This window comes from Salmo trutta, chromosome 33 (assembly GCF_901001165.1).
Source record: "Salmo trutta chromosome 33, fSalTru1.1, whole genome shotgun sequence".
NCBI classification, from domain to species: Eukaryota; Metazoa; Chordata; class Actinopteri; order Salmoniformes; family Salmonidae; genus Salmo; species Salmo trutta.
The window spans coordinates 9,376,192-9,403,102 of NC_042989.1; the positions used below are offsets into that span (position 1 = coordinate 9,376,192).

At 43.3% G+C, this 26,911-nt stretch overlaps 1 protein-coding gene across 1 annotated transcript; it reads right to left on the bottom strand.

Annotated features, from left to right (window-relative positions):
* LOC115172351 (protein transport protein Sec23A) lies at nucleotides 1-26,570 on the bottom strand. The gene is made up of 18 exons (XM_029729718.1): nucleotides 26,266-26,570; nucleotides 24,736-24,971; nucleotides 24,297-24,441; nucleotides 23,688-24,004; nucleotides 23,428-23,572; nucleotides 20,480-20,638; nucleotides 20,070-20,185; nucleotides 19,654-19,777; nucleotides 16,307-16,387; nucleotides 11,956-12,045; nucleotides 7,543-7,649; nucleotides 6,595-6,748; nucleotides 6,370-6,447; nucleotides 6,032-6,193; nucleotides 2,434-2,520; nucleotides 1,687-1,842; nucleotides 1,489-1,554; nucleotides 1-962 (listed from the first exon to the last, which is right to left on the bottom strand). The coding sequence occupies exons 2-18, from the start codon at nucleotides 24,954-24,956 to the stop codon at nucleotides 873-875; spliced, it is 2,298 nt and encodes a 765-aa protein (XP_029585578.1). The 5' UTR covers nucleotides 24,957-24,971; nucleotides 26,266-26,570; the 3' UTR covers nucleotides 1-872.
* Nucleotides 26,571-26,911: the final 341 nt, after the last annotated feature.

The window sequence follows — 26,911 nt, forward strand, 5'->3', positions numbered from 1 at the left end:
TGTATTTTAACAAGGTATTTTATTAGAAATGTCAGAAACAACACTGTTTCGGAAATTATATCTGATTCAGAGAAAAGGGAAGGCAGCTTTTATACCCTGCTATACTCTGTATGGTGGAGCATGTTAGTACCAGTCTGTATAGTATACTATCATGTTTTAGGTTTTTTTTTTAACCACAATGAGTGTTTGATATGAATGACTAACATGAATTAGACAGCACACACTAAAAGGTCTGAAATAACCCATTATTATGTGGCGTACGCAGGGAGAAGAACAAAAAACACTTAGCTCTAATTAGATACCATTGTATTGGATTCTCCAATCTGTACCAACCGACGATACGACACCCACTTGTTCTCTTTCTGTAGCCTACCACTATGACGTCTGACTGACTGGATGATAATATTATATATTTCTCTGATACAAGAAACATATATAGTTTTTTTTAAATAGAAACAGACAGAAAATGTAATATAAAGTAACTCCATTGGGCATCACAATAAAATAACTGACTGGATGTTGGGTTAGTTAGTGTTCTGGGGGAAAAGTACATGAATAGCAGACTGGTCTTACAATTCATACTGATCTGGGACCAAACATTTAGCTAGTAGGCAACAACTGATGTTTTCTTTTGTTTTTACAATAATTGACCAACTAGTGTCATAAAAAGGCTATACTGCAGATCATTCTCTGCACATAGTCACTTTCCTGTACAAAGCTCTTGGTTTTCAATATAAAAAGGAGAAAGAGGTATTCTCTTTTGGTTGTTCACTCCCATGTATAGCATCAGTTGAATACTGTTGAGCAAAACTGGGTTCATATAGTACTTGTGTTGTTGATGCTCTGTGGTTAACATGGCGTCGGTCTGAGTCTCAGGCTGCGCTGGACACAGCCAGCTTCTTCAGGTGGTCCATGAACACCTGGAGACTGACATCATCTGTCAGGATCGGAGCACCTGACTCCTACACACAGAGAGGAGGAGAGTGGGATTCAGTTATGGGCAATTCCACAGCAATCATTGGTTTGGAATTTCCCTTATATAATCTTGGAAACTAGTTCCACCTTTCTCCACACACAAAAAAGTGGGAGGACGACACTCATTTGTTCCGACTTTAAACTGACAACAAGTAGGAGTAGTAGAAAAATGATGAGTCAAGAAGAAGAGTAGAATTGTGTGTCTCAAGAGTGAGTGTGACTGTGTCCATGTAACAATCCAGAAGGTTCCACATGTCCACTACTTTCTGTGTGTCTCCTCTAATAAGCAGTAGTAGCAGCTGTAAGCCTTGAAAACCAAGTGCAGGGACTCTTTCTCTCATTAGTGCTAACACGCACATAATTACACACATACAATATACACCATTCAAAATAGGCAAAATGCTCTGCCTTAACATAAAACCATACAAATAACACCATCCTTAGAAATGTGTACTTTTTATTTACAGTATCTTCTAGTTCCTGGGCAAATGACAGTAGAAAATGAAGTCTTACCTGGCCCCATGCATACATATTGTTGTGGGTTTGTGATGGGTTTACTTTAGATAGCAGGAAACGAGCCTAGAACACAACAAGAACATCAATACAGGAGGTTCAATAGATGTCAGTTGACATTCTAAGAAATGTTTGTTTGTGTGTGTGTGTGTGTGTGTGTGTGTGTGTGTGTGTGTGTGTGTGTGTGTGTGTACACACCTGTGATCCGCCGTGCTCTGTGTCTATGTAGCGGGGCATAGGGAAGCGGCTGTGGAGGATCTCCTGGGCGTCGTCCACAGGAGCCTGCAGCAGGTGGCGGAAGTTCTCGTACTCTGGCAACTCCTGGTAGCCTGCCTTACGCCACTGAGACACAGTCTGATGGATAGACAGAGAAAGGGTTACAGAGAGACAGGGGGAGGGATGGCGAGAGGGAGAGAAAGAAAGAACGAGAGGGGGAACGGGAACAGTCAGTGCGGTCCTGAAGACATGAAGAGTTACATTTAGACCTTCACAGAGCTGAGAAATTAGAGACAAGTCTAAAGGAGCAGATTGGTTTTGCTTGACTTCAATAGCAATACCTGACATAGGATTTGATTTCAATAGGAAACACAGTCGCTCTCTTCATAACAGTGCGACTCACTGGACTCTTGGCCATTGAACCCCACTCTGACATTACATTGAAGATCTGTCTGTATTGATCTCTCACCCGCTGCTCACCCATTTATTCACAAATGTCAAATAAGTACAAAAGTATCTGGCTGCAACCAGAAAGGAAATCAGTCTAGTGTTACAATAGAATCACTTGATAGAGAAAGCCACCTCTCTCCGAGTGTATAGATCGTAGCTGTGTGAGTGGTGAGACCATGAGGATGACATGGAGGGTGGTGTCCTGTCACTGATGAGGACAGTTTTGAAGTAGTCTGTGAATGGGCATGTTGATTATGATTTGATGACTGGTGAATGTACCTCTCCATGGTAGATGAGTATCTGGAAGAAGGTGTCCATGAGAAGGATGCGATCAGGAAGGATACTGCTGCTGTCCAGCAACACAGGCTAGGAGAAAAGAAAAAAAACTTTTACACCACCTTGAAATTATACAATAGGGAGGATGCTGAACACAGGCTAAAAGGCGAGAAAGGAGATACTGTTTTAAACCACTGCCCTCCAAACTATATGGTATCCTTCTAACTCAGCTCCAATCAATAATGCTGTTTCAAGATTAAACCAGGTTTGTTGAGGATTAGAAGGGTGGGGGTTTAATCCCAGACACGGATAGGAACGTCACAATATTGGCATTTTTCCTTCCAAAACAAGCTCTCATGGTCACAACACACCAACCCCAAACTCAGGTACAAAAAATACGAAGATGGATGATCTTGACAGACAGAAGTATATCTTCTATCTTTTATAGTGTGGTGGCCGTTTTAAAGGACACAGAAACAGTGCAGAAAGAAACAGTGGCTCTGTTTATACTTGACGCCATCTGCTTGACAAGGGGCAAAGACATGGAGAAGAATATTACTCTTTCAATGTTTAACAGGCAGGAGCGGACAGAGTCAAGACTGAAAACATTACCACTGCATCCCAAATGGCACCCTATATGGTAGGCCCTGGTCAAAAGTAGTGCACTTTCGTCTATTTGAGAGGCACTTTCGTCTATTAATCTAAAAAAATAAACAGCTGAAGCACTGTGTCTCCTGGTTACATGCATTACATCTGATACAGAGCCAGATGACAAGGCTGAGTCCCAAATGGCACCCTATTTCCAACGTAGTGCACCATCTTTGACTAGAGGACCATTGGCCCTGGTCAAAAGTAGTGGACTACAGATATTAGATTGCCATTTGGGACTTAACTCCCTACACTCGATGTCTGCTCCCACGGCGAAATCTAATTAGCATAATGAAAACATCTGTCAGTTTAAGCTAAAGATATATTTTTTTTGTTGCACAGGCTGGGTTTGTCTGACCATGATAGATCCCAAAAATCGGTATTCTCATGAAAACGTCTGTACCGTCGGAACTATTATGACCCCTCTCTGTCATGGAAAGATGAGACTCTCACGAAGGTGTTCTCCGTTTTGCACTGCAACCCCAACAAGCAGTACCAGTCAAAAGTTTGGACACACCTACTCATTCAAGGGGTTTTCCTTTATTTGTACTATGTTCTACATTGTAGTACATTGTCAGAGCTCTGACGAAGGCTGTGAGGCCGATACGTAATGTTATTAAAGATCAGTGATAATATCAAGAGCAGTGTGCAGTTTCCTTTTCATTCAGGTGTACCTTGTTAAAAGTACATTTGTGGAATTTCTTTCCTTCTTAATGCATTTGAGCCAATCAGTTGTGTTGTGACAAGGTAGGGTTGGTATACAGAAGAGAGCCCTATTTGGTAAAAGACCAAGTCCATATTATGGCAAGAACAGCTCAAATAAGCAAAGAGAAACGACAGTCCATCGTTACTTTAAAGACATGAAGGTCAGTCAATCTGGAAAATTTCTAAAACATTGAAAGTTTCTTCCAGTGCAGTCGCAAAAACCATCAAGTGCGATGACGAAACTGTCTCATAAGGACCGCCACAGGAAAGGAAGATTCAGAGTTACCACTGCTGCAGAGGATAAATTCATTAGAGTTACCAGCCTCAGAAATTGCAGCTCAAATAAATGCTTCAGTGAGTTCAAGTAACAGACATCTCAACATCAACTGTTCAGAGGAGACTGCGTGAATCAATCCTTCATGGTCGAATTGCTGCAAAGAAACCACTACTAGGAAAAGGAAATGGGGATACCTAGTCAGTTGTACAACTGAATGTGTCTTCCGCATTTAACCAAACCCTCCATAATCGACATCCGTGTCTTCGGCAGTGGGTTAACTGCCTTGCTCAGGGGCAGAACGACAGATTCAAGGACACCAATAAGAAGAAAAGACTTGCTTGGGCCAAGAAACATAAGCAATAGACATTAGACCGGTGGAAATCTGTCCTTTTGGTCTGATGAGTCCAAATGTGAGATTTTTGGTTCCAACTGCCGTGTCTTTGTGAGACGCAGAGTAGGTGAACGGATGATCTCTGCATGTGTGGTTCCCACCATGAAGCATGGAGGAGGTGTGATGGTGTTTTGCTGGTGACACCGTCTGAATTATTAATAATTCAAGGGACACTTAACCAGCATAGCTACAACAGCATTCTGCAGCGATGATTCCATAGGTGTTATTTCATAGTTTTGACATCTTCACTATTATTCTACAATGTAGAAAATAGTTTAAAAAAAAGACCCTTGAATGAGTAGGCGTTCTAAAACTTTTGATTGGTAGTATATATATATATATATATATATTTTTTTTTTTTAAATATACCTTAAGGGGTCCTAAAATTCTAAATCAAATAGCTAAATGATCATTGGTAATAGCTAAATGATCTCTCCCCCGGCTTAGACTCTTAAGGATTAACCACTGTTAAATAACTTACCCTTTTCAGAGAGATGTGTACTACGCTGTCTGTCTGTAAGGTGTTAAAATCCACACTGTCGATATTTGCACTGAAAGGAGCGCTGGTCCGGAACACACTACTGTACTCACACACTACACTCACATCATTAACAACATAACCTCAAGCTTATCTGTAAGAAAAGGACCAAGGTATTAGTGCTCTCTCTCTGTTGACCTAGGCAACACAGCTAAGCCTGCAGAATGTGAGTGGGAGGGAGGCGAGAAAGTCAGAGATTGAGGTCTTGACATTTAATACGTATGAAGACTAGCTCGTACAGTAAGCCAAAGCATTGATTTATGTTTATAAAGAGGAAGGAAAGCAAATTTCATTTTTCAATAGATATAAAAATGTGTGTCTCTGTGTGTTTGTCACTGTGTCTCCCCCCGTCCCCGCGTGTCTTCCCCCATCCCCGTGTGTCTCCGTCCCCATGTGTCTCCCCCCGTCCCCGCGTCTCCCCCCGTCCCCGTGTCTTCCCCCCGACCCCCCGTCTTCCCCCCGTCCCCGCCCCCCGTCTCCGTGTCTTCCCCATCCCCGCGTGTCTCCGTCCCAGTGTGTCTCCGTCCGTCCCCGCGTCTCCCCCCCGTCCCCGTGTCTTCCCCCATCCCCGCGTGCCCCCCCGTCCGCGTGCCCCCCCCCGTGTGTCTCCGTCCCCATCCCCGCGTCTCCCCCCCGTCCGCGTGTCCCCCCCGTGTCTCCATCCCCATGTCTCCCCCCCGTCCGCGTGCCCCCCCCCCCGGTGCCTGTGCGCCCCCCGTGTGCCTGTGCGCCCCCCGTTCCCCCCGTGTGCCTGTGCGCCCCCCGTTCCCCCCGTGTGCCTGTGCACCCCCCGTTCGCCTGTGCGCCCCCCGTTCCCCCCGTGTGCCTGTGCGCTCCCCCCCGTCTGCCTGTGCGCCCCCCGTGTGCCTGTGCGCCCCCGTTCCCCCCCCCCGTCTGCCTGTGCGCCCCCCGTGTGCCTGTGCGCCCCCGTTCCCCCCCGTCTGCCTGTGCGCCCCCCGTGTGCCTGTGCGCCCCCGTTCCCCCCCATGTGCCTGTGCGCCCCCCGGTCCCCCCCGTCCCGTCTGTGCGAGTCAGGTCTTACCTCTGGGGGCCCGTTGAAGGAGTAGGCGTAGAGAATGGGTTGTATCATGATGAGAGACTGGGTCAGGTCCTGACGCATGAACTGGTGTCTGTAGTATGAGCTCTCATCTGGGCTGTTGTTGAACACTTGCAGGAAAGGAGATCTTCTTAGGTGGAACATAAACTGAGGGACAAAGGAAAAGCTATAATGTGCCTTTTGAAATACTCTTTATATTAAGCCCAAAACATTACTTTAAAATAAAGATGTTAGCTCAAAGATATTTATCATACATATGTGTACTAGCTACAACTGTCGTTCCACTAAAGAGCTAACCAGCCTCTCAGCCTATCATCACTTACCTGGGGATAGAGAGAAAAGGTTTCTGAGAAGCGGAAAGAGTTGGGATCATCCTTATGATAATCTCCAAACTTCTGACACTAGAACAGAGAGGAAAAAATGCAATTCAAACCCATTATAAACTCTGCCTGCCACTGAGTCCACACTTCAAAATGTCACACTTAATCCCACAATTTCCCTGTGCCTGCTAGCCTGGAAATTGCTACTTTGCTCTGTCTCGGTCTTACCAGCCGGATGAGCTGCCTGTCCAGCCAGCGAAGCACGTCAGGGCCTTCCTCAGTCTCAGCGCGGTACACAGCCAGTCTAGCCATCAGGATGGCTGAGGCCTCCTGGTCAAATGATGCTGCAATACTCTGGATCTGGGTCCCTGCATCTGCCCAGCTGAGGTGGGGGGGGGGGAGGAGAAAGAGAGTGAGGAGAGAGCTCAAGAGAGAAACAACCTACATAAGCATTGTCGATCATTTGACACACTTATGTTTTTGTTTAGGTTCTCCTCCACAATGAAAAAGTAATACCAACACAATCTCTACCATAGATTTTATGGAGAAATTAGTTAAGGGACATTACGTCAGATGTTACGGTTCTGGTTGCCTTGGCATTGAAAAGCCCTTTGCCATAATAAAGCCGGTAAATGAAATCCCATACTGTAATTTAAGTCTAGATAAATTGAACTGATCTTTTAAAACAGCCTGGGAAAGACTTTCTACACACATTTTCTCTCGCTACTGCCCTGTCACATGTTAAGCATTGTAGCTAAATAAAGGTTAAATAAAACACATCTCATGCTAACAAACATGAAGTGCAACAATGATCATAACTCATTGAGAGTCTTTACAGTAGTCACATGACCGACAAGGCTCAGTCAGTGTCTTCTAAATACACGTTTGACACTAACAACCAAGACCATCTCCTCCTCTGATCAGGGAAGAAGTCAACACAACAACCACTTTACCCCTACCGTGTTGCTATGGAAACAAGGTGAGCTTGCAGATGCAGCTCCATAGTGGAATGAAAAGTGGCAGATAAACCTTAAAAAGTCCAGCAGTTACTTTGAAAAGATGATGTGCTCTTAATGATGAATCAAATCCATATGTTTGTGTAAGTTTTGATCTGAAGTGAGACAAATCTGTAAAGTGTGTGTGTGTGTGTGTGTATATACACACACACTTACTTACTTTCTGGCGGTGGTGGTGACTCGGATGCGTTTCTGCCCACTGGAGTGTTGGTACTGTGTGACGTACTGGACCGCCCCTCGGCCCCCCTGGGGAATAGGTGCATTATGCTACAAACAGAGACAAAAACAGTTAGGAAAGAATCATTAGAAAGTCATCCCATTACAAGTGCACATTCTATAAAAATGCTGTGATGATCATAAATGTAAATTACACATCTATATAAGCAAATATACGTGGCTGTTGCCGTTGAGTTTTATTCAAATAATTTGCGTAACTGCTATGGCCTTATGGACAGCCAGAGAGGAATAACAACTTCCAGAAGAATTGAAATAATTAGGTTATATGAGGGGGCTTAAAGCAGAAAGGCAATAATGAATGATTGGGCACTTAGATTGAATTAGAGGCACACTTCTTGCCAATTACCCCAACAACACTCCAGAGTCAAATGGCTCATTAACTGTGCGGCAGCCATTACAGTGGAGGAGAGGATATTGGATCTCAAGCTTCTGTTTACACAGGCAGCACAACTCCTCTACACCCTCTCTCTCCCTCACAAGGCTGCGTATCCACACACCAGCTCCTTGACTGTTTGCCTCCGTACTTACACCATTAGGGCTGAATATTTCGGTTCTCATAGTCCTGCTGCTTGAGATAGGGGTGTGCCGGGCTGTTTCACCCTCCCTGCCTCAATCTGAGGTAGAGATGGTGTACAGCGAGGCAGAGAGGAGCTAGCTCAGCCCTTGGAAGGACAGCTAGAGGACTTGGAGGAGCCTCCCCTCCCAGAGCACAGCGGGAGACTGACACAACAACAACCAGTTCCCTGGAGCCCCCCCGAGGACCAGCCCACGACACACACAGGATAACGTGACTTCACACTTCAGCCTCAGTCAGCCAGCCAGCCAGTCGGGTCAGTGGGAGCTCATGGCCTGAACCAGGCGGGAGGAGAACGAGCAGCCAGGCAGCCCAGGGAGGACTTCTCTTCCACCAGGAGGTCGGGAGGATGCAGCCGGTGGCCCTGGTATACGCAGCTCTGATGGTGGTGTCCAGTCTGTTCTCTGTGTGTGGTAACGTGGTTCTACTTCTGGTGGTTCTTCTCAACAAGGAGCTCCACACCGAAACCTGGGCCCTGACCCTGAGCTTCTGCCTGAGTGACCTCGCCCTGGGTCTCTCAACCATCCCCTTCGGAGCCCACAACAGCCTGCTCAGGCCGCAGGGCTACCCCAGCGACGGGTACCTCTGCCAGGGCAGCGCCTTCCTCTACCTGCTCCTTCAGCTGGGCTCCATCCACTCCTTGACCTGGGCCACCATCGACAAGTTCACAGAGATCTGTTTCGCCCTGAGCTACAGCACCATCTGCACGGCCAGGAGGACCAGGGTGGTGCTGGTCCTGGTGTGGCTGTACGGCCTGATCAACGCAGCCTTGCCACTGCTGGGCTTCGGCCGCTACACCTACAGTAGCACCAGGTTCCTGTGTGCCCCCAGCTTCCAGCCAGACTACAGGGGCTTCAGTCTGCTCTTCATCGTGGTCGGGATCATAGCACCCATACTAATCATGTGCTCCATGTATGCGTACATTGTGTATATTGCAAGGAAACAGGTGCACCGAGGGACGTTTGTTTGCAACGACCAGCACTGTTTTTATGTCCCTGCTAAAAACTACTTCAGGAGCTCCATAGTGATGGTGGCAACTGTGGGTGAGTCTCATTGGTGGTTACATACCAGTTCTAACCTTGTGAATAGTACAGTGAAACTCTCGGTTTGTTGCTGTATTCAGACAAAGCAAGGCATTTAAGATATATTGCCATTCTGAGCACAGCAGATACACAGATTAAAAGCCTTTTATGTAGCAGATAACATTTTAAGGTCCATCAGTGACTGTTATTATTGACATTTTTCTGTAGGCTACATTTGTAACTGGTCAAATTCAGTCTTTTTGAAATTGTCAATGTGCTATAATTAAACAATAAGGGCCAAGGGGGTGTGGTATATGGCCAATATACCACGGCTAAGTGCTGTTCGGAGTGCCTGGACACAGCCCTTAACCGTGGTATATTGGCCATATATCACAACCCCCCGAAGTGCCTTATTGCTATTATAAACTGGTTACCAATGTAATTAGAAGATTAAAAATACATGTTGTCATACCATGGCTGTCTACTAATCAGCATTCAGGGCTCAAACCACCCAGTTTATAACAACATGACACACTACAATAAGGTTAGTTATTTTTTTAAATATATATATAAAAATAAAATCACACACACTAAATAGACATCTTCATATCAACATGTAATGTTACCGGAATTAATCTAATAACTCATTTCAATAAGATTACTCTTGACTCGCTCTTACATATTTTTTTACATAATTACTCTAATAATCTCCCGTGTCAGTGTTCCTGCTGGTGTGCTGGCTGCCTTACATCGCCACCTGTTTCTATGAGACGTTTAGTGGCCATGAACCGCCAGCAGCAACCTCAGCCGTAGCCACCTGGCTTGTCCTCTTCACCTCCGCACTCAACCCATGGATCAACTCCATGACGCAGATGTAAGTAATAGAGCAATAGCCCCAAACAAACAGTCACAGAAATATAAAGAGTCATTTCAATGCCAAGAAGAATCAGGCTCAATCTTATGAAGCTGTTACACCTCAATACAAAGCCTCTCAATATCCTTGTGGCCCATCAATTGCCACATGAAACCAAAATCAGAGGGAATTCATTAATGATCAACTCCATGAGCCAGATATAAGGAATTGCCAATAGCCCAAACAGTCATTCAATAATATACTGTCATTCTCCCTTATTCAAAAAATATAAAGACTAGTCCAATTTCCCCCCATATCTCCATATCTCAAGAATAAGGCTCAATCTTGTGCAGATGATATAACGTAATAATATGAAGGCCCTCAATAGCCACTTGAAACCAAAGTCAGAGCGAATTGAGAAGCTAGCTTCAATACATTTCTAAATGAAAGCTGCTGAGAGGTGAAATAGCTGAGAGCTTGAGATGATGAAATGAGTTTCTCAGTGTGGGAGCAGAGCTGTTTCTGGCTGCACTACAGATGCTATATGGTTAATGGTGGCTTATTTTCTCTCTCTCTGATTCAATCTCCATCTCCCTCTATTTCTCCCCCCCCTCTACATCTTGCTCTCTCCATTCCTCTCTATCCCTCTCAGGCGGTACAGAGCGGCTCTGCGGAAAAGCTTGAATAAAATACGACAGCTGCGTCAGCAGCGGCTGAAGAACTCCCCCCCACAGAGCACCGCCATCCAACTGGAGATAGTGGGCCATAATCACCACATCTCCAAGCCATCACTCTGGTCAGATGACTCCAAGCCAGGTTCACCAGAGACTAGATCCATGTCGAAGGTGACCATGGAGGATAGTAAAGACACTGGGGACAGTAAGGGCATTACACTGGACCAGGTCTGTCACTGTGGAACCATCTGTTAAAATTACTAGACTAACTACATACTTGATTTTATGGATCCCAGGACTCTCTGGAAAACAGTGGCAATTGTTACTATCCTGGCTAAATAAATACAAATCAATGAATTAAATGAAAGGTTGGGACTAATCAACAAGGGAGGACTATACCAAGGATCACTGTGGCGACAAGAGGCAACCGTCTCCTGTTTGACGAATGTGAGGTCATTGTGATCTTTAGTGACCATACGCCAAGACTGACATACCTATCCTATCTGTTCAGTTTCAGATGAAACAAGTTCGCTTACAACTTACATTGTCTGTTTGAACTACAATGTTAAACTACAATATTTGAATTACACTGCCGACTGTGCTAAACTGTTTATAGACAAACACTGTCAGAGATGAAGTCACTCCGTTTACAATCAATAAATATTCATCAAAACAAATAATACTGATTCATAAAATGTCAATTGTGTTCTTCCTTAATGAATATACCCTGGGCAACACTGAGTCTACAATCATTGACATCTAACTACCAGATTAAAATAACTGAAAATACTGGGTTAGAGTGAATGTGATCATCTCACTGACATTTCAGAACCATCTTGTGCTAGCTACTGTTGGTACACTTTATAAAAGAGGCCATAGTGGTTTCATATACAGCACACCATCTGGTGGCATAGTGATGCAACTGGCCAGTACAGCAGTAGAATATCATAGTCATAGAATAGCTAGTATGCCCTCTGGTGGTGCAATTCAATTATCTAAATCTTTGGCACAAGTGTAACATTTGCATTTTAGTCATTTAGCAGATGCTCTTGGCAAACATGGCTCCGTGGGCCGCCTAATCTCAGATTTGTGTGATATAAAACGACTACTCAGGATCCTTCCTTCTCACTCCTGATCACAACAGAACGCAAAACATGGCACTTGACAAGTAGCTCAGTGATCATAATTCAGAGTGAGTAATATGAACGCATACCTGATTCACCACCTCAAAGTACACTGCCAGAGTGGTGTTATGATCAAGACCACAGATCTTCCATTGAGAGGTGCCCCCTGTTCCAATTTCCTGTTAGGAAACAGACAGAAGTTTTCATAATCATAATGACATTGTTCTAGAAGGGATCAGAATGGGATGTCCTTCGGTGGAAATTCAGGACACAACATTCTGGACAACTTAATTTACAAAAAAGGTTCAACCGGATAAAGTTATTATCCAAAACAAGATTACTGTACTGTTCTGCATATCTGCTCATGGATGTAGGTCATTTCCATTGAAAAGGGCCCATGAGCACCAACATGTGAAGTTCATAGTAGCATGTCAAATGTAAAATAAGAGTATATTTGAGAAATTAAGGAATATACAGTGGGGAGAACAAGCATTTGATACACTGCCAATTTTGCAGGTTTTCCTACTTACAAAATTACAGACCTCTACATGCTTTGTATCATAGGTACACTTCAACTGTGAGAGACGGAATCTAAAACAAAAATCCAGAAAATCACATTGTATGATTTTCAAGTAAATCATTTGCATTTTATTGCATGACATAAGTATTTGATACATCAGAAAAGCAGAACTTAATATTTGGTACAGAAACCTTTGTTTGCAATTACAGAGATCATTTGTTTCCTGTAGTTCTTGACCAGGTTTGCACACACTGCAGCAGGGATTTTGGCCCACTCCTCCATACAGACCTTCTCCAGATCCTTCAGGTTTCAGGGCTGTCGCTGGGCAATACGGACTTTCAGCTCCCTCCAAAGATTTTCTATTGGGTTCAGGTCTGGAGACTGGCTAGGCCACTCCAGGACCTTGAGATGGTTCTTACGGAGCACTCCTTAGTTGCCCTGGCTGTGTTTTGGGTTGTTGTCATGCTGGAAGACCCAGCCACGACCCATCTTCAATGCTCTTACTGAGGGAAGGAGGTTGTTGGCCAAGATCTCGCGATACATGGCCCCATCCATCCTCCCCTAAATAAGGTGCAGTCGTCCTGTCCCCTTTGCAGAAAAGCATCCCCAAAGAATGATGTTTCCACCTCCATGCTTCACGGTTGGGATGGTGTTCTTGGGGTTGTACTCATCCTTCTTCTTCCTCCAAACACGGCGAGTGGAGTTCAGACCAAAAAGCTCTATTTTTGTCTCATCAGACCACATGACCTTCTCCCATTCCTCCTCTGGATCATCCAGATGGTCATTGGCAAACTTCAGACGGGCCTGGACATGCGCTGGCTTGAGCAGGGGGACCTTGCGTGCGCTGCAGGATTTTAATCCATGACGGCGTAGTGTGTTACTAATGGTTTTCTTTGAGACTGTGGTCCCAGCTCTCTTCAGGTCATTGACCAGGTCCTGCCGTGTAGTTCTGGGCTAATCCCTCACCTTCCTCATGATCATTGATGCCCCACGAGGTGAGATCTTGCATGGAGCCCCAGACCGAGGGTGATTGACCATCTTGAACTTCTTCCATTTTCTAATAATTGCGCCAACAGTTGTTGCCTTCTCACCAAGCTGCTTGCCTATTGTCCTGTAGCCCATCCCAGCCTTGTGCAGGTCTACAATTTTATCCCTGATGTCCTTACACAGCTCTCTGGTCTTGGTCATTGTGGAGAGGTTGGAGTCTGTTTGATTGAGTGTCTGGACAGGTGTCTTTTATACAGGTAACGAGTTAAAACAGGTGCAGTTAATACAGGTAATGAGTGGAGAACAGGAGGGCTTCTTAAAGAAAAACTAACAGGTCTGTGAGAGCCGGAATTCTTACTGGTTGGTAGGTGATCAAATACTTATGTCATGCAATAAGATGCTAATTAATTACTTAAAATCATACAATGTGATTTTCTGGAAGTGTAGTGTACCTATGATAAAAATTACAGACCTCTACATGCTTTGTAAGTAGGAAAACCTGCAAAATCGGCAGTGTATCAAATACTTGTTCTCCCCACTGTATATGTTTTCACCATTTCCATCTTAAAAAATTGGAATAAGCAAAGGCTTTGATTTCTTGTCAATAGATGGAAAAGGGGTCTTAGAAAAAATTATCAAAAAAAGGTATTAGAAATACATCAAAACACAATGTTGACGTAAAGACCCCTGACACCGAATATCAACATTTATATTTAGGATAATTTTTTTCTGCTTTCGGTATGTTTAAGAAACATTTCCTTGTGCCTTGAAATATTACGAGATATGAAGCTGTTGAAAGATACTAAATGTATTTTTCTCAGATGCCAGAACAGCGCTTTATTTATTGGGGCCTTGAATGTTTCGAGGGCTGTGTTAGCTAGTAAACTTTGTGCTGTCTTTAGTTTGGCTTGCAGGCAAAATCAATGATGGCCCTTTTAGGCTAAATACTGCTGCCAAAACATCTTATATTAACTAAGAAAACCACTGTACATGGTTAAAACATTTAGGGGTACATCTGGATCAGTAAAGGACTGGCAACATTTGTTGCTTATGCAAGGACGAACACTGAACACACAAATAGTTCTGTGTTTTGTGCGCCAGTGTTATACAAATGTAACCAAGGTGAAACATAGTAACGTCAGAACGTTGCTTGGGAAATTACCCAAAGATGTGCTATGATTTCGATGCAAAAAATCTGAACTTCTAGGAAAAATAAATGAATATGCAACTTTCACAAGTTTTGAACCACAGTGTTCATATTCATAACATTATCTATACATAAAGATGTTGAAACGTTTCAGTTTGGTTTCCTGGGTCACGGAACAACAGACTTTTGGTGGGTGACCCTTGGACTATTTAGGAAACATCGCCATGAAGAGAATGACATTCATATCCATAATTATGCATTTCTGTGTAGTACAGATCAGGGACCCATGATGAAATTCCATTACATGGGGTGTAAATCCACTTCACCTAATGTATACTGAACAAAAATATAAAATGCAACAATTTAAGATTTTACTGAGTTACAGTTCATATACGGAAATTAGTCAATTGAAAAAAAATTATTAAGCCCTAATCTATGGATTTCATATGACTGGGAATACAGATACGCATCTGTTGGTCACAGAAACCTTAAAAATAAAAAATAAAAAGTCAGTATGTGGTGTGACCACCATTTGCCTCATGCAGCATGACATCTCCTTCGCATAGAGTTGATCAGGCTGTTAATTGTGGCCTGTGGAATGTTGTTCCACTCCTCTTCAACGGTTGTGCATTAGTTGCTGGATATTGGCGGGAACTGGAACCCGCTGTTGTACATGCCAATCCAGAGCATCCCAAACGTCCTCAATGTGTGACATGTCTGGTGAGGATGCAGCCCATGAAAGAACTGGGACATTTACAGCTTCCAAGAATTGTGTACAGATCATTGCAACATTATCATGCTGAAACACGAGGTGATGGCGGCGGATGAATAGCACGACAATAGGCCTCAGGATCTCGTCATGGTATCTCTGTGCATTCATATTGTCATTGATAAAATACAATTGTGCTCGTTGTCCATAGCTTATGCATGCCCATACTATCAGCAAACCGCTCGCCCACACACCGCCATACACTTGGTCTGAGGTTGTGAGGTCGGTTGGACGTACTGCCAAATTCTCTAAAACAACGTTGGAGGCAGTTCATGGTAGAGAAATTTAAACATTCACATTTCTGGCAACAGTTCTGGTGGACATTCCTGCAGTCAGCATGTCAATTGCACGCTCCCTAAAAAACTTGAGACATCAGTGGCATTGTGCTGTGTGACAACTGCAAATTTTAGAGTGGCCTTTTACTGTCCCCAGCACAAGTTGCACCTGTGTCATGATCATGCTGCTTAATCACCTTGTTGATATGCCACACTTGTCAGGTGGATGGATTACCTTGGCAAAGGACAAATGCTCCCTAACAGGGATGTAAACAAATTTGTGCACAACATTTGAGATAAATGAGCTTTTTGTGTGTATGGAACATTTCTGGAATCTTTTATTTCAGCTCATGAAACATGGGACCAACACTTTACATGTTGTGTTTAGTGTAGTTCAATAACCAAAATAGATGGTTTTCAAAGTCAAGGTGTCAGCTGACACCCCATTCTTTCTGCAGACATCTTAATTCAGAGCAGATATTTAACAGAGTTTTGGGGAAAGGTGATCAAACTAAGGGAGATTTAACAGAAATTCTGTTAAACTTTGCATCTGTACAGTTCTTCCAGTAAATGTTTTCGTACCATTTTCAGTGTAAATTGATAAAAGTAGTCCTTCTACATTGATTTTCTAAAGTAAAAAAAAAAAATAGTTTTTTGTTTGGCATACATTTTTAGTACCGTTTCCGTGGAATTGCCCTGTAGAGTATTAGGGCACTGGTCTATGTATTTGACGTGGACTCACATTTTCAGATACACACGGTCCTTTGGCATTTAATGACACACATGGCCCGATGGCTCCTGAAATCTTGATCTCTCGAGATGTCTGAAATTAAGAAAGAGCGATGATATTACAACATACAGTTGAAGTCGGAAGTTTACATACACTTAGGTTGGAGTCATTAAAACGCGTTAAACCACTCCACAAATTTCTTGTTAACCAACTATAGTTTTGGCAAGTTGGTTAGAACATCTACTTTGTGCATGACAAGTAATTTTTCCAACAATTGTTTACAGACAGATTATTTCACTTATAATTCACTGTATCATAATTCCAGTGGGTCAGAAATGTACATACACTAAGTTGACTGTGCCTTTAAAAAACTAGGAAAATTCCAGAAAATGATGTCATGGCTTTAGAAGCATCTGAAAGGCTAATTGACATCATTTGAGTCAATGTGAGGTGTACCTGTGGATGTATTTCAAGGCCTACCTTCAAACTCAGTGCCTCTTTGCTTGACATCATGGGAAAACCAAAAGAAATCAGCCAAGACCTCAGAAAACAATTGTAGCCCTCCACAAGTCTGGTTCATCCTGGGGAGCAATTTCCAAACACCTGAAGGTACCACATTCATCTGTACAAACAATAGTACGCCAGTATAAACACCATGGGACCACGCAGCCGTCATACCGCTCAGGAAGGATATGTGTTCTGTCTCCTAGAGGTTAACATACTTTGGTGCAAAAAGTGCAAATCAATCCCAGAACAACAGCAAAGGACCTTGTGAAGATGCTGGAGGAAACAGGTACAAAAGTATCTATATCCACAGTAAAAAGAGTCCTATATCGACATAACCTGAAAGGCCGCTCAGCAAGGAAGAAGCCACTGCTCCAAAACCGCCATTAAAAAAGCCAGACTACGGTTTGCAACTGCCCATGGGGACAAAGATTGTACTTCTTGGAGAAATGTCCTCTGGTCTGATGAAACAAAAATTGAACTGTTTGGCCATAATGACCATTGTTATGTTTGGAGGAAAAAGGGGAGGCTTGCAAGCCAAAGAACACCATCCCAACCGTGAAGCACGGGCGTGGCATCATCATGTTGTGGGGGTGCTTTGCTGCAGGACTGGTGCACTTCACAAAATAGATGGCATCATGGAAAATGATGTGGATATATTGAAGCAACATCTCAAGACACCAGTCAGGAAGTTAAAGCTTGGTCGCAAATGGGTATTCCAAATGGACAATGACCCCAAGCATACTTCCAAAGTTGTGGCAAAATGGCTTAAGGACAACAAAGTCAAGGTATTGGAGTGGCCATGACAAAGCCCTGACCTCAATCCCATAGAAAATGTGTGGGCAGAACTGAAAAAGCGTGTGCGAGCAAGGAGGCCTACAAACCTGACTCAGTTACACCAGCTCTGTCAGGAAGAATGGGCCAAAATTCACCCAACTTATTGTGGGAAGCTTATGGAAGGCTACCCAAAACATTTGACCCAAGTTAAGCAATTTAAAGGCAATGTTACCAAATACTAATTGAGTCTATGTAAACTTCTGACACACTGGGAATGTGATGAAATAAATAAAAGCTGAAATAAATCACTCTACTATTATTCTGACATTTCACATTCTTAAAATAAACTGGTGATCCTAATTGACCTAAAACAGAGAATTTTTACTAGGATTAAATGTCAGCAATTGTGAAAAACTGAGATTAAATGTATTTGGCTAAGGTGTATGTAAACTTCCGACTTCAACTGTATTTGCATTTTGCGTACAATTCTATTTGGTGAAAAGGTTAAGAAATATGACATTTTCCATAATGTTTAATGGATCAAATCACCTATCAATGTGTCTCTGTTCCAATATCCAGACTTAGACACTATGTAAAATAACTATATTGTAGCGGTATGTTAGCGTGGATATTGGAACACAGTGGCGGCTTCTGAAATGGCACCCTATTCTCTATACAGTGCCTTCAGAAAGTATCAAAATCAAATAAATGTATATTTGTCACATACACGTGTTTAGCAGATGTTATTGCGGGTGTAGCGAAATGCTTGTATTCATACCCCTTGACTTATTCCACATTGTTTTGTTAGTCTGAATTCAAAATAGATTAAATATGTTTCTCACCAATCTACACACAATACCCCATAATGACAAAGTCAAAACAGGTTTTTAGAAATGTTTGCAAATGTATTGAGAATGAAATACAGAAATATCTCATTTACATAAGTATTCACACCCCTTTGCTATGAGATGCTCCAAATTGAGCTCAGGTGCATCCAATTTCCTTTGATCATCCTTGAGATGTCACTACAACTGGATTGGAGTCCACTTGTGGCCAATTCAATTGTTTGGACATGATTTAGAAAGAAACACCTGTCTATATAAAAAGGTCCCACAGTTGACAGTGCATGTCAGAGCAGAAACTATACCATGAAGTCCAAGGAACTGTCCGTAGACCTCAGAAATAGAATTGTCATGAGACATATCTGTGGAAGGGTATAAAACAATTTCTAGAGCATTGAAAGTTTCCAAGAGCACAGTGGTCTCCATCATTGGGAAATGGAACAAATATTAAACTACCCAGACTGCCTGGAGCTGGCCGTCCGACCAAACTGTGCAACCGGACAAGAAGGACCTTGGTCAGGGAGGTGACCAAGTACCCAACGGCCACTGACAGAACTACAGAGTTCCTTGCATGAGATGGGAGAACCTGCCAGAAGGACAATCTCTGGTGAGGTGCTGTAATCTGGGCTTTATGGGAGTGGCCAGCCCAAAGCCACTCCTGAGAAAAAGGCACGTGAAAGACAAAAGCATAAGACAAAATATTGTGTAGTCTTCTACAGAAAAGACTCTTTGGCCTGAATGTAGAGCGCTATGTCTGGAGAAAACCAGGCATAGCTCATCACAGCCTGAATTCAAAATCGATTAAATTGATATTTTCTCTCACCCATCTACACACAATACCCTATAAAGACAAAGTGAAAGCATGTTTAGAGATTTTTGCAAATGTATTTTTGCAAATGCTGATAGACATACCCAAGACAACTCAAAGCTGTAATCGCTGCAAAAGGTGTGTCTACAAAGTATTGACTCCGGGTTGTAAATACTTATGTATTTATTTTCAATACATTTGCAAAAATATCTAAACATGTTTTCAGTTTGTCATTATAGGTTATTGTGTATAGTTGGGTGAGAATTATTTTTATTATTTTTTTATATATTTTGAATTCAGGCTGTAACAAAATGTGGAACAAGTCAAGGGGTATGAACTTGGAAGGATTTGTATAGTGCACTACTAAGTAGTACACTCTATAAGCAGGGTACCATTTCAGATAGAGCCAGTCTGTGCAATGGTTCTACCTTTATCTCCAGAGTGCCTGCGAAGGCCATCTTGAAGGCTCCAGACACATCTTTGGTAAAAACCCTCTGGAAGGTTTGTTTGAATAGTGAGGTGGTGAAAGAGTCTGCCATCACCATGTAGCCTCTGCAAAAACATAGATCCGCGAAGGTGTTCAACGATACATAGGGTGAATCTCAGAAGCTTTTCGTTGATTCCTCCCTCCTCAAAGCATCAGAGGAGAAGATCTGAGGTCAAACTCTCCTCTCACTATGGGAGAAGCCAGTGATTGACGTGTGTGTTCTGCATACCAAATGGCATTCTATTCCCCATATAGTGGGCTACTTTTGACCAGAGCCCTGGTCAAATGTAGCGCACTATATAGGGAATAGGGTGCCATTTCAGACACAAGTTCACCAAACAGAAAAAGAGTCCTCACCCAGTATGATTGGAACAACACTTCATTTCCAGCAGTCCAGTCTGGTCCAGAGCGCATGCATAGATGTCTATGATGTGGCCATTGGTGGAAGCACGGCTCGCCAACGCCTCATAATGCTGAAAATGAAGGAAAGGGTTTTTACACATATCCAAACTTTATACAGGAGCAGGACAAAAAGAGGATCCAATATAATATAGAGAATTAAGAAGTGCCCGTTTGTAATTTATGCAAAAAAAAACAAAAAAAAACACATCTAGCCATTAACTGGTTGTCTCACTTTAATGTGCTGTAAAAGACTACTTGAGCCTTTATCATCATTTACAGACAGTGGCAACAGACCTGAAAAAAGTTCAGATCATAGTAAACCCATCTAAATAACAGGCAAAGTCAAAAGGTTGAGACAAACTTACTTTGGTCCCCTTCTTCATGAACTTGGCATTGTCCTTCTCAATGTCATGCCAGGAGCGAATAGGGGCCTTCAGCTCATCTCCTACCACCATGCCTGGGCCCTGAGTGGCTGGCCCACCGATGAAGGTCATGATGCGTGCCCCAGTGTTAGGGAAGGTGCACTGGAAGAGGAATGGATGGTGGGAAAAAAAGGGACACTTTATTACAAAACATTTCGATGAAGCTAAGTAAACAATCAACCAAACACTGACTAAAGCCTGTAATCATGACCCCATTACCACAGCGTAATAGTTTTAAATCTTACAAATCCCACTTCATACAGCGGAACACAGGGAAATATGAATTTGAAGTAGTATGGGGAGGCTGATTTCACAAAACAGTAATATTGAAAATGGTGTCATTGAAATATAGACCATTCTATTTTAATCACAAATCCTATAGTTTTCTAAACCTTTAAAACACTTTGAAAGCGCTTGCTTGAGTCTGCCTGGGATGCCAGTTGGACAGAGTTTGCAGAGTCTGTAGGGAAAGACTAACTAACAATTGGATACCACGAAATTGGGGAGAAAAAGGGGTACAAATAAAACATATATATATATATATATATATATATATATATATATATACTGCTCAAAAAAATAAAGGGAACACTTAAACACAATGTAACTCCAAGTCAATCACACTTCTGTGAAATCAAACTGTCCACTTAGGAAGCAACACTGATTGACAATACATTTCACATGCTGTTGTGCAAATGGAATAGACAACAGGTGGAAATTATAGGCAATTAGCAAGACACCCCCAATAAAGGAGTGGTTCTGCAGGTGGGGACCACAGACCACTTCTCAGTTCCTGTGCTTCCTGGCTGATGTTTTGGTCACTTTTGAATGCTGGCGGTGCTTTCACTCTAGTGGTAGCATGATACGGAGTCTACAACCCACACAAGTGGCTCAGGTAGTGCCGCTCATCCAGGATGGCACATCAATGCGAGCTGTGGCAAGAAGGTTTGCTGTGTCTGTCAGCGTAGTGTCCAGAGCATGGAGGCGCTACCAGGAGACAGGCCAGTACATCAGGAGACGTGGAGGAGGCCGTAGGAGGGCAACAACCCAGCAGCAGGACCTCTACCTCCGCCTTTGTGCAAGGAGGAGCAGGAGAAGCACTGCCAGAGCCCTGCAAAATGAACTCCAGCAGGCCACAAATGTGCATGTGTCTGCTCAAAAGGTCAGAAACAGACTCCATGAGGGTGGTATGAGGGCCCGACGTCCACAGGTGGGGGTTGTGCTTACAGCCCAACACCGTGCAGGACGTTTGGCATTTGCCAGAGAACACCAAGATTGGCAAATTCGCCACTGGCGCCCTGTGCTCTTCACAGATGAAAGCAGGTTCACACTGAGCACGTGACAGACGTGACAGAGTCTGGAGACGCCGTGGAGAACGTTCTGCTGCCTGCAACATCCTCCAGCATATCCGGTTTGGCGGTGGGTCAGTCATGGTGTGGGGTGGCATTTCTTTGGGGGGCCGCACAGCCCTCCATGTGCTCGCCAGAGGTAGCCTGACTGCCATTAGGTACCGAGATGAGATCCTCAGACCCCTTGTGAGACCATATGCTGGTGCGGTTGGCCCTGGGTTCCTCCTAATGCAAGACAATGCTAGACCTCATGTGGCTGGAGTGTGTCAGCAGTTCCTGCAAGAGGAAGGCATTGATGCTATGGACTGGCCCGCCCGTTCCCCAGACCTGAATCCAATTGAGCACATCTGGGACATCATGTCTCGCTCCATCCACCAACGCCACGTTGCACCACAGACTGTCCAGGAGTTGGCGGATGCTTTAGTCCAGGTCTGGGAGGAGATCCCTCAGGAGACCATCCGCCACCTCATCAGGAGCATGCCCAGGCGTTGTAGGGAGGTCATACAGGAAGGTGGAGGCCACACACACTACTGAGCCTCATTTTGACTTGTTTTAAGGACATTACATCAAAGTTGGATCAGCCTGTAGTGTGGTTTTCCACTTTAGTTTTGAGTGTGACTCCAAATCCAAACCTCCATGGGTTGATAAATTGGATTTCCATTGATTTTTTTTGTGTGATTTTGTTGTCAGCACATTCAACTATGTAAAGAAAAAGGTATTTAATAAGATTATTTCTTTCATTCAGATCTAGGATGTGTTGTTTAAGTGTTCCCTTTATTTTTTTTAGCAGTATATATATATATATATATATATATATATATATATATATATATATATATATATATATATATATTATGTTTTATTTGTACCCCTTTTTCTCCCCAATTTCGTGGTATCCAATTGTTAGTTAGTCTTGTCGCATCGCTGCAACTCCCGAGGCTAAGGTCGAGAGCCGTGCGTCCTCCGAAACACAACCAAACCGCACTGCTTCTTGAATGCCCACTTAACCCGGAAGCCAGCCGCACCAATGTGTCGGAGGAAACACCGTACACCTGGCGACCATGTCAGCGTGCACTGCGCCAAGGCCCGCCACAGGAGTCGCTACTGCGCGATGGGACAAGGACATCTCTGCCGGTCAAACCCGGACGACGCTGGGCCAGTTTTTATTTTATTTAACTAGGCAAGTCGGTTAAGAACAAATTCTTATTTACAATGACGGCCTAAAACGGGTAAAACGACATATTTTTACTTTGTCAGCTCGGGGATTCGATATAGCAACCTTTCGGTTACTGGCCCAACGCTCTAACCACTAGGCTACCTGTTGCCCCATGGGTCTCCCGGTCGCGGCCGGCTGCGACAGAGCCTGGATTCGAACCCAGAATCTCTAGTGGCACTGCCTTAGACCACTGCGCCACTCGGGAGGCTGCCATTGGTGCAATTGTGCCAGGCAAAATCAATCAAGCCAAAGTGTTTGAAATATTTAAAATACTATTTGAACCAAGGTCTGCAGTGAGATAAGTTATATTTCTGTCCAGGTCTTACCTCCAGCAAGCCAACAGCGATAGACATGGCTGATCCTAACGAGCGGAGGGGCCGTTTTCCCTGAGTGACAGGCCAGGGATCTCTCTGCAGCTCTCCAAGCAGGTCTGTCAGGTTCATGTCAATATTCTGGATTGGCTGGAGGAATCTAAACAACAACAAAATGGAAATAAGTTCTAAATTAAGACTTTTTTGTGCCACCAAATTATTTTAGTATATACTGCCAAGTCAAAACAATGCTGTAGCTATGTAGAGTGGTTTGCCTGTTGGAGAGGGGGGCCTGTGGAGCTTGTGGACCCCGTCCTGCCTGTGCAGCAGTGGGCTTGGTCAAGCCCAGCATCTCCTGCAATTGTTTGGCATTGAGGTCTTTGGTTCCCCTGAAAACGTAGCTCTTGGAGATGCCCTCGCAGCCCAGCTCGTGGACTTGGATCATGCGTCCAAAGGTGATGAGGCCCACCAGGGCCGTAGGAGGCAGCAGGGACAGGGACATCTGTAAGGACTCTTTCAGAGCCTGCAGGTCCTCGTCCTCCATGCAGGTGTCCACCACATACAGGAAGACCAGCGGCATCAGGGGACCTCTCTGTGGGGGCCAGGGAAGGCAAACTCAGAGCCATGGCATTGCATGCTTGATTTTATGTTCTAAATGAGAACTAATGAATCTCTGTAGGAGAGATAACGGAGGTAGGTATGCAATTATCTGATATGCTGTTGAATCTTTACTAAAATGTATCAAAATGAAGGCCTGGCCTATATCTAATTTAGATTCAATCAAAATACTGTGTTTGTAATATATATATATAAATACAATAAAATGTCCTTATTTTGAGTGATGGCTGGTTATCTAGGTAGCTGTGATCAAATGGAAACCTTACCTGGACCACATATTCAATGGTGGAGAATTGTGGCAGCAGCTCAGCTGGCTGGTTGACATCTGATATCCCAGCATAGGTAGGAGGAAACTGATTTCTCTGATAGCAGAAGTTGCAAGCCCACAGTTTGGCTCTGTAATCCACTTGGCTAGGTTGAGAGATCAATTGATAGAGTTCAAAGAGAGAAGGTCCAAACAGTTTAGGCTACAATTATTTTATCAGTGGGTTACATGTGAACCTTTTGAAGATTGACTAAGGATATGTTCAGTACAAATCACCTGACGATGACAGTTATAAATTCATAAGTATAAGTGAATGAGGAAGAGAGAACAGCGAATAATTTGCTTTAACTTTCCCCCCAATTCCCCGGTTTTTCAGGAAGTTACCCAGATTTTGCAACCCTATGTATAAGTAAGTGAATGAGGATTGTTGCCTCACTTACCAGAGAGGGTTGAGGACAGCGCGGCAGGTCACCCTGCTACACAGCACAGGCTCATACTGGATGGGGGGCAGTTCTGGCCGCTCTTTCAGGGGGGTGAACAGAGAGGCAACGGGGACCACCATGCGGGTGGCCTCCAGACGACTAGAGGGCCAGACATTCCAGCTGAAGCGCACCCCATCACGCTCCTCATTCTGTGCAATAAACTCCGGGAAGGTTGCCATAGCACCCTCCGAGAACTGCAGACAGAGGGAGGGAAAGGTGGGTCTGCGTGTTATTGCAATAGGCAATACATTTTATGGTTATGATTGCATTGGAAATTTCAACATAGCATGAATTATATAATAGTCCACTGCACTGCAATGAGTCTTATGATATGATCCATTTTTTAATCAATTTCCCCCCCCTTCCTTTTTGTTATTTATTATTATTTATGTATTTTTTTATGCACTTTGAGATTATTCTGTATAATGAAAATCACTTTACAAATGTAATACATTATTATAATTGCCTGGCTTGGCTGGTTTTATTAGCCTAGTTATCTGTTCTGAGATATCCTTTAGGACTTTGAGCATAACGTTACACTCCAGCACACTTACTACCATTTGAATGTGTCATATCAAGGGGGCAGAGAAAATGCAGCCAAATATGAACCTATGGGAAATTCTGGTTTACGTCTAACTGGGGCTAAACCATGGCTAGAACTAAAGACCAGAATATGATCCTGACTGTGACCCACTTTTTCACCCACTGATCAAATCGGTTTAAAATAACTTACTTTGAAAACACACTCTGAATCTGAATAAATAGAAGGGTATACATAACGTTAGTTTAGTTGGTAAGTAAACTTATTGTCCTGAACCTTTGCTTTCTCCGGACACAATATTTGACCAGATGAGATTATCAGAGATGGAAATGATCACAAATCCTTATGTAGTTAGGCTAACAAAAAGGTATTTCAAAACTCAAACACTGACTGTATTGGGCTTTTATCTAACTAGCAAGCTGACCTGAATCAAATGAAATCAATGGTGAATCAATCAACAGGCTTTAGAAACTGATGCTGGATTACAAGCAAAGCTGTTTTGATTGAATATACACAGCAAGTCACTCCACCTACAACAACATTACTGTAGCTAGCTAAATACTGTTAACGTTAAAGTTAGCTAGCGTGGTAGGTAGCTGGCTGGCTGGCTAGCTAACTACATAACACGGGAACGCCAAAACCAAATGTTTAATGTTTCAGGGTGGATATCCTAGTTATAACAACAAAAATGTGCCAAAGTCAAAAGTGCTTTCACCATGGCATGTTAGCAAGTAGTACGTTAACTAGCTACGTCGCTAACTAAAGCACCGGCACCCGCGAATGCCAATGAAATGTGTCAAACATGTTTTCACCCTGCTTCAACTAACAGCCAAACTACACTTTGTCAGTTAAGAATTAGATTCAAATTACGAATAAATTGTGAAAACACATACATTAAAGATATTGCTAAGTCAACAGTAAAATCAAATAGCAGAATATTTAGCTACCTGATATCCTCAGACGAGTTCCACACTGCTACTGGTGACAGTGAGTGAACAGCGCCCCGCACACAACGTAGGATGACAACGTAGCTAACAAAACATGGCTGCGGGAAGCAATGCCACGTCAAGAGGGTTTTGGCTAGAAGGGATACAGTTTGTCAGAATGTACTTTTTGTCGCAGGTTAGAACTTACGCAGCAGGTATGGATAAGTAACGTAGCAGGTTTGGAGAATTAGATCAATGTTAGGAAAAGGGTTAGGGGTAGCTAAAAAAGCAAAACAAATAATTTTTCACGCCAATTTGACATAAACTGAATCCCTTCTAGCCTAGACCCGTTAAGAAGCGTGTCCAATCATATCGACCCCAAATAGTTGAATTATCAGGTGACATGTTCATGTTTTTCCAACAGTGATTTTTTTTGGACGTGTCTGGCTTCATTCCAACAGAGAATTATGTATATGAAATAGTTGTCCTGCTTGTTGGACCGATAAGAGTGAGCCTCTTGGTTCGATATTTCTTTTTGAATAAATTCAATATGATAAGTGCTCGACTTGACTGAAAAAGGTTCTGTACTCATTTTGAGTGCCGATGGGGTTTATACGTAAATGCAACAACTCTGCAAAACCTTTGAGCTAATATCAGTGGTGGAAAA

Bases quoted from the DNA above. Each gene is read 5' to 3' on its own strand.
- LOC115172351 (XM_029729718.1), bottom strand. From the start codon at position 24,956: ATGGCAACCTTCCCGGAGTTTATTGCACAGAATGAGGAGCGTGATGGG. The intron at 12,046-16,306 runs GTGAGTCCACGT...GTTTCCTAACAG, and splicing joins GACCGTGTGTATCTGAAAAT to GAAATTGGAACAGGGGGCAC. The intron at 6,194-6,369 runs GTAAGTGATGAT...TTTGTCCCTCAG, and splicing joins CCTTTTCTCTCTATCCCCAG to TTTATGTTCCACCTAAGAAG.